We start from the raw sequence: 8,576 nt of genomic DNA, 5'->3' as shown, positions 1-8,576 counted from the left end.
TGGGGCACAGACAGCCTCCGCTGCTGTCTACTATACTCTCTGCAGACAGCGGTGGCAGCGGAGGAGGTGAACGGATGCCTGTGTGCGGCATCCATTCACCTCCCGTACGACGGCTGGGGGGGTGCACGGGGGCTGAGGGCAGCCCAGCAGCTTACCTTGCACGGCGACCGGTGTATCCGGCGGGGATCACCGCAGTCCCGGCACTTGGAGATGATGTCATCTCCAAGCGCCGCCTCCGTCTACACTGCGGGTGGCTACCGCAGTGTAAATGGAGTAAATCCCAGATCCGACCCGGCTTGGATCCTTCTTCCAAATGCCGGGTCGGATCCGGGATTTCTGGTGTAAAAGGGGTATTATACTGTTTTGCTTTATATTTCTTTCACCGCTAATACTCATTCTCCTTTAGCAATACTAATATTTCTCTTTCTCAACACCGTTGTTTGTGAATCTACATATCCTGTTTATACACCTGCCTTGGGCACTTTTAGTGTATACTATGAAACCCTGCACTACACGTTTTGCATGACGTGCGCACTATCACTATATGAGATAGCCAATCACAGCAGCGGCCGCCGGGACCCAATCATTACACAGTGGCCACCCGGCAGCCAATCATTGCAAGTGCGCGCCCTGCAGTTACTAAAGCCGCACGCCCTGCCATTTGTGAGAGCAGGTTCACGGTCAGTGTCTGTGCGGCTCTGCATCCTTCTGCCGCCCCCCGTCCATTCTGCTGCTGAGAGCGGGGGACGGGATGCGATATGGCTGTAACAACTGACAGCCACTCTCGGCATAAGAGGTGAGCGGGCTGTCAGCCCAGTGGGGGACTGGATGTGGCTGGAAGAGCTGACCCGCTGCTCAACTCAAAGCAGCGTTTCAGCTCTTCCAGCCACATCCAGTCCCCCCGCCTCGCAGACAGCCCGCTCACCTACTCTTTCATCAGCTTGTATCAGCTTTACCAGCCCCCCCCCCCCCCGGGCAGCGAGCAACAAATGCGCCCCCACCCCTGTGGCAACCAGAATAACCCCCCCTGGCAACCAGAATAACCCCCCCCTGCGCCAACCAGAATGTAACCCCTGCAAGGAGCATGTAACCCCTGCAAGGAGCATGTAACCCCTGGCAACAAGCATGTAGGTAAGCAGCACTTATTTGCTATAATAAATACTGGGCATTACATTGTGTGCTATAATACATACTGGGCATATCGGTGTGTGCTATAATGTGTACTGGGCATAACTGTGTGTGCTGTAATGTGTACTGGGCATTACGGTGTGTGCTGTAATGTGTACTGGGCTTTACGGTGTGTGCTATAATGTGTACTGGGCATTACGGTGTGTGCTATAATGTGTACTGGGCATAATTGTGTGTGCTATAATGTGTACTGGGCATAACTGTGTGTGCTATAATGTGTACTGGGCATTACGGTGTGTGCTATAATGTGTACTGGGCATTTCGGTGTGTGCTATAATGTGTACTACTATGTGACCACACCACTTACCCCCCCAAAAATGCCCTAAATTTTTAGCGCAAGCCTTCGGCGCGCACTGTCCCTGTTTTCGGGGTTTATATAGTTTCTAGTATACATGTATCTTTATGCGAGTGGGCCAACGGTGTGTGCTATAATGTGTACTGGGCATTACGGTGTGTGCTATAATGTGTACTGGGCATAACGGTGTGTGCTGTAATGTGTACTGGGCATTACAGTGTGTGCTGTAATGTGTACTGGGCATAACGGTGTGTGCTGTAATGTGTACTGGGCATTACAGTGTGTGCTGTAATGTGTACTGGGCATAACGGTGTGTGCTGTAATGTGTACTGGGCATTACAGTGTGTGCTGTAATGTGTACTGGGCATAACGGTGTGTGGTGTAATGTGCTCTGGGAATTACGGTGTGTGCTGTAATGTGTACTGGGCATAACGGTGTGTGCTGTAATGTGTACTGGGCATTACAGTGTGTGCTGTAATGTGTACTGGGCATAACGGTGTGTGCTGTAATGTGTACTACTATGTGACCACACCACTCCCCCCCCCCCCCAAAAAAAAATGCCCTAAATTTTTAGTACGCCTTCGGCGCGCACTGTCCCTGTTTTCAGGTTTATATAGTTTCTAGTATATATGTATCTTTATGCAAGTGGGCCAATTGATACTTACCCCCCCCCCCCCCCCCAACCCACATGTGCCATGCTGGGGAGAAGGGGAGAGGAGGCTTTATTCCGTTAGGACCCAGAAAAGGTCCGGTAGGACCCCAATTTTTAGAAGTGAAGGGTCCCCGGGACCCACTTTTTTGGGTGGTTTTTGCAAACACTGATGAGTATATACTGAGATGCATTGGGGGGCAATTAGTATATACAGAGATGCAGTGGGAGTTAATTAGTATATTCAGAGATGCAGTGGGGCTATATGAGTATATACAGAGACGCAGTGGGGGTAAAAGAGTATACACAGCGATGCAGTGGGGCTATATGAGTGTATAAACAAGGATGCAGTGGGGGTAAATGAGCATACACAGAGATGCAGTGGGCTATATGAGTATACACAGAGATGCAGTGGGCTATATGAGTATATACAGAGATGCAGTGGGCTATATGAGTATATACAGAGATGCAGTGGGCTATATGAGTATATACAGGGATGCAGTGGGGGTAAATGAGTATATACAGAGATGCAGTGGGGCTATATGAGTATATACAGAGATGCAGTGTTGGTCAATGAGTATATACAGAGATGCAGTGGGGGGTAAATGAGTATATACAGAGATGCAGTGGGGGGGGGGGGGGGTAAATGAGTATATACATAGATGCAGTGGGGGGTAAATGAGTATATACATAGATGCAGTGGGGGGTAAATAAGTATATACATAGATGCGGTGGGGGGTAAATAAGTATATACATAGATGTGGTGGGGGGTAAATGAGTATATACAGATATGCGGTGGGGGGTAAATGAGTATATACAGAGATGCAGTGGGGGTAAATGAGTATATACAGAGATGCGGTGGGGGATAAATGAGTATATACATAGATGCAGTGGGGGGTAAATGAGTATATACAGAGATGCAGTGGGGGTAAATGAGTATATACAGAGATGCGGTGGGGGATAAATGAGTATATACATAGATGCAGTGGGGGGTAAATGAGTATATACAGAGATGCAGTGGGGGTAAATGAGTATATACAGAGATGCGGTGGGGGGTAAATGAGTATATACAGAGATGCGGTGGGGGGTAAATGAGTATATACATAGATGCAGTGGGGATGTGTGTTGTGTGTAAATCTCTGAGACCTGACACATCAGTACAATCTCCATTGTGGGCTCCAGATAACGTCTTATCGGCAGTCACATGTCGTCCACCGTTAGTCGTTCTCATTGTCCGTTACAGGAAATGTGAACGTAATTTCTCGCTGTCAATGTCACTGTTTAATGCGTTTTCTAGCATTTATCTTATGGCACAGCGCATGTGATTGCAGAGTAATGATATACACAGTAATCTATCATTAAATAGCACCACACCAAGCAGGTGTTCTAGTAATGATCCCGTGTGGCCTGCTGCATCCACCATACATAGTGACTCTCACAGGAGAGCAGAATGTGATCTCTGGGAGTTGTAGTACTATTATGTTAGCCGGAGAACAGTGCGTATATTATGGTAACACCTTCCCTTTCTGTGCAGGTTCCTGCTCCTTCTAATAACTCTCCTTGGGGTCTGTGCTGAGGAACCGCCCCCCAAACCAGCCGCACCGGACACATGGGCGGAATTCTGGCTGGTGCGTTTCATCGTGAATATTGCCGGATATGGGACCATCCTGGTACCGGGCTTTCTGCTAATTCACTACTTCAAACGCAAGAACTATCTGGAGACGGGTAAGAGGGTCTGCGTTTGTGTTATACATGCATGTACAACCTGTGTATTATATGTGTACAATGTGGAATAGGGGGCATTGTGCGCGATCTTGCAGGACCTGTTTTGCACATGGGGTGGACAGGTCCTGTGCGTGGGAAGTCACCCCACCATAGGAGCTAGTGGGATGCGGTAGTTATAGGAATGTTGCAGGTTGAAAATGATTATCAGGCCATATTGCTTGAGTGAAGGCGCGCATTGAGGAATGAATGTTGGGGGAGATTCTTGGCAGGTTGAGTAGAAAGCAGCATGGGAGTGAGGGTGGGTATCACTCGGGCCACAGGTAGATATAAGTGGACCAGAGGCCTGGTGCTGCAAGGGAAATGTGACGGTACCTGGAGGAAGAGGTAGGGCCTGGATATGATCGGATGCAGCAGAGAAAAGAGCAGGAAGTAGTTGACGTTGGCGACCCGGGCACGCCCCTTTGATGATGCCGGCGACCCGGGCACACCCCTTTGATGACGCCGGCAGCCCGGGCATGCCCCCAGCTGTGGCCCGGTCCGCCCCCCGGCGCCCTGCCCGGTCTCCATCCTAGAGTGAACACAATACTATACAATATATAGCTTTATGATGCAGATAAGGGACAGGAACATTTAGCTGTTTGCAAACAACGTGATGATCAGGTAGTTATGGACCCCTCCCTAACGAGGGTGTTACAGTTACACTATATATACACTATATAACATAAAAATCCTAGCAATATATAATAAAGGTCACCAACTATGTGTTGTCAGCTGCAAGCTGCTGAATACTCTATCTATATATAACTATGAGGCAGTTATTCATGTTCGTTCTCATACACAATGGCCCTTATTCTAATTGATTTGGTCGGGCGCAGCTTTGCACTGGGACCGATGTTTTGGGACGTGGGGTGCTGGCCTGGGCCATTAACATATGTGAACGCCCAGCGTTTCATGGGCGTTCCCATGACATGCTGGGCATACACATGCTAATGCAGTCGTGGCGCACGTGCGGGGCGAGGGCGGACAGGTGACATAACCGGATGTCAGCTGCCCGCCCAATTCCTTGCATTTCTTCGCTCATATGTACGAGTGGTCTGGGCCACACTTATATATGTGTGCGCTTTCTACATCATTCAATGGTCCGCAACAATCGAAAGATGGGGGAGGTTCCCACTGTAATGCGAATGGATGTTCATGCAAAACATCCATCTGCAAGCCTTGCAATCGAATTCGGCGTCCGAATGGGTGGTGCGGGGTTAGAGTGAATCGCACTTGTGCGAATTCACGCCTGAGCGAGTCCACCAGAATAAGGGCCAATATATGTGCATCATATGTATGTTCCCTTGTACATGGTTATGTCTATTATACATGCATGTTCTCATTCCTATGTGTGTGACACATGCATTGTACATGCTATGTGTGTGTGTGTGATATATGTGTAATTTGAGTACATGCATGTTTACTGCTTATTGTAGCACCCTGCGCCTTTCTAAACCCCTGCAGTTCCTCTTTTGCCTCACCTGCAGTGCACATGGTTTTGCCCATTTTCCAAACAAATCTGTACTGCGATCAGATCTGAATAAGGGCCATAGTACACTCCGGTCTGTAATGAGAGCCAGACAGAGGTGTATTTATAGTGGGTGCAGTGTACAGAGTCCAGCGGCAGGAGTTCTGCCGAAATCTCTGGAAAACTGGCGCTGTGGTAATTTTCCCAGCTATATGCACAGTGGAGTCTGAGCGCTCTAGTGCTCAGACTCCAAAACCCTGCGCTGTTGCCGTCAGCAGCAGTCGTCATACAAAAATCAGCGGGGAAAATGGTCGCTCATACCCTACTACACAGTGCTGCTCCCAGCAGAGAAGAGGGGGCGCGGACGGAGGAGGCTGCACACGGGCATCCTGATCTCTTAAAACACCACTGGGTACAGACCAGACTGTGTTGGAAGCACCAGAGCAGAGAGCGACACCCTAGGCAAGACAGAGGAACTGCACAGGTTTTGGAAGATGCAGGGTGCTATAATGAACAGCATTCCCACAATCCAAAAATCTACTGGTAGGACTAGACTAGACCAGATAGACCAAGTGGTTCTTATCTGCCATCATATTCTATGTACATTTAATCACCGTATCCCGGAACAGCATCACACTCCCACCTCCTATAGCGCATTATGGTAGGTCAGGCTGCTACTGTTTTCCGAACATTGCCATGTGCCCCGATTCTGACATACAGAACCTTAGCATTGTACGTAGCAAACTGTATTCAGTATTCTCCATCTCACTTCCTGCTCATGTCTGCCGTAGGTCGTGGTCTCTGTTTCCCTTTGGTAAAATCATGCGTATTTGGGAACGAATCAAAGTCTATGGTTTCGGATGAGCCTTCTTCTGCAGCTCGAGTAGAAGCGGACTCGTCCACCACCCAGCAGATTTTCAAGTTACTCTTTTGTGCAGCCGGACTTCAGGTAAGAGACCATGAGGTGTTGGTGTTTAATAGGCAAACGGGTATGACTAATGACTTTAGGTCTAACGGGATTAGCTGGCAGGCAAATATGGTGGCCAATTCAATCATAAACTCAGAATGTATCTCTTATTGTCTTAACACAGGTCTCTTACCTTACATGGGGTGTGCTACAAGAGCGGGTAATGACCCGTACCTACACTGCAATCGAGCCCGGGGTCCCTGGAGAAAAGTTCAGAGACTCTCAGTTCTTGGTGTTCATGAACCGTATCCTGGCTCTCACGGTGGCCGGGATCTACTGTGCCTCCACCAAGCAGCCGCGCCACGGGGCACCCATGTACAAATACTCATTTGCCTCGCTCTCCAACATCCTTAGCAGCTGGTGCCAATACGAGGCGCTCAAGTTCATCAGTTTCCCCACTCAGGTCTTGGCCAAAGCATCCAAGGTCATCCCGGTCATGTTGATGGGAAAGCTGGTCTCGCACAAGAGCTACGAGTACTGGGAGTATTTTACGGCTGTTCTCATTTCAGTTGGCGTCAGCATGTTCCTGCTGTCCAATGGGGAGAGTTACCGACCTTCTGGAGTCACCACTTTTTCCGGCGTGATCATCCTGATGGGCTACATAGTGTTTGACAGCTTCACGTCGAACTGGCAGGACTCTCTCTTCAAGTACAAGATGTCCTCTGTGCAGATGATGTTTGGGGTGAACCTCTTCTCCTGCCTCTTCACGGTCTTCTCTCTCCTGGAGCAGGGTGCTCTGCAGGAGTCTTTTCTGTTCATGACCCGGCACCCAGATTTTGCTTTCCATGCAGCTCTCTTGTCCGTTTGCTCCGCTTTTGGCCAACTCTTCATATTTTACACCATTAACAAATTCGGGGCAGCCATTTTTACCATTATTATGACTCTACGGCAGGCTTTGGCCATTCTCCTGTCATGTCTGCTCTATGGCCACCCCGTCACCCCAGTTGGGGCAGTGGGGGTGGCTGTGGTCTTCCTTGCCTTATTTTTACGTGTCTACGCCCGGGGGCGGATGAAGAAGAAGGGCAGGAAAGCGGTTGATATTCCGGTGGTGCAGAAAGTCTGAAAGTAGAGCTTAATTGTTAGTGAAGTAATGTCTCATCTACTATGTTTTATCGACCCATTAAATGGGGCCTCGTCTCACAGACTGATGGAAAGAAACTCTACGGAGCGCTGGAATTCTGGAGTAGTTGTCTGAACCACATTTAGGGCAGTTGAAACTTTTACTGATACGGTAAATGCTGACTTCTAAGAAGGACGCGCGAAGTCCAACAATATTTTATTTGTGATTCTTTTTTTTATTATTATTTTAATTTGAGGACCAGTATGTACTGCATTATTAAACGGTACGTTTACATGTTGTTTCCTAATTTAGTTTCCTCCCTTCGATTACAAAATACCACAATAAGTGTTTTATTTAGGGCACCTTATAATCTGGGCTATGTGACTGCAATGGAACATCATCTAGTTTTTGGGCACACGGCAATGCCAAGCACAAGGGAGACACCTGTTTCTATAACCCCTCCCATAAGCTAATATTGTGTGCGCCTGTACACCTGAAGGTTGGGACTCCTTCAACTTAGAGTAGCACCCCACCCAACTGATTTGAATATTATTTTACCAGCTTGGTAGCCACAGACTGCAAACTGTAGGTACATATTTAAATGTACCTGAATGTTCACCTAATGTCGCAAATGTTTTGAATGCACTTTAGAAACCCCCATGTTACGTGACACTATGTGATAGAGAGAAATATGAACCAGAACTAGCGTGCACTTACTAATACAAAGGAGCGCACGATCTCACTGCACGTGGCAGCAGACGCTGAATGCAGTTGAGAAATCATTAATACACAGTAACGCTGAAAATATCACCGGTCAGAGAGAGGTGTACAGCACTTGTAAGCAGCAGCATATATGTTGACTTAACAGGGGGTCCCAAGAGGTCATTGGAGATACCCCAGCGCTGCTTACATAGTGAGAACGAGCGTGCTCCCACGGCACAAGCCGGTGGATGCGCAGCTCTATAAGTAACACCACAGCACCTATTAAAAAACCTTTACCTCTATAACGACCATGTATTAATGATATTTCAGCGTTGTGACCTCTAATTAATATATGAAGGCAGCGATTCCTGAATATAAAAAACCCAGTAGTCGACACTCAACGTGTCAACCATAAAACAGTTGTTTGGGTGTGTGCCGATTGAGAGAGCACAATCTGGAAATATCCTAGTGTGTACCCAATAA

General features: G+C 48.1%; 1 protein-coding gene across 1 annotated transcript in view; it reads left to right on the top strand.

The window, feature by feature from the left end:
* The window catches only part of SLC35B2 (solute carrier family 35 member B2), a 21,094-nt gene extending 13,396 nt beyond the window's left edge, over nucleotides 1-7,698 (top strand). Inside the window, exons 2-4 of the mRNA XM_083175390.1 lie at nucleotides 3,667-3,857; nucleotides 6,156-6,313; nucleotides 6,456-7,698. Coding sequence (XP_083031516.1) covers nucleotides 3,667-3,857; nucleotides 6,156-6,313; nucleotides 6,456-7,394 — 1,288 coding nt within the window. The 3' untranslated portion in view covers nucleotides 7,395-7,698. The remainder of the gene's footprint in view (nucleotides 1-3,666; nucleotides 3,858-6,155; nucleotides 6,314-6,455) is intronic.
* The last annotated feature ends 878 nt before the right edge of the window (nucleotides 7,699-8,576 follow it).

This window comes from Crinia signifera, chromosome 3, assembly GCF_055691185.1.
Source record: "Crinia signifera chromosome 3, ASM5569118v1, whole genome shotgun sequence".
Classification (NCBI taxonomy): Eukaryota; Metazoa; Chordata; class Amphibia; order Anura; family Myobatrachidae; genus Crinia; species Crinia signifera.
Note: the sequence above shows the minus strand (reverse complement) of the source record. Positions and strands in the feature narration are given on the sequence as shown.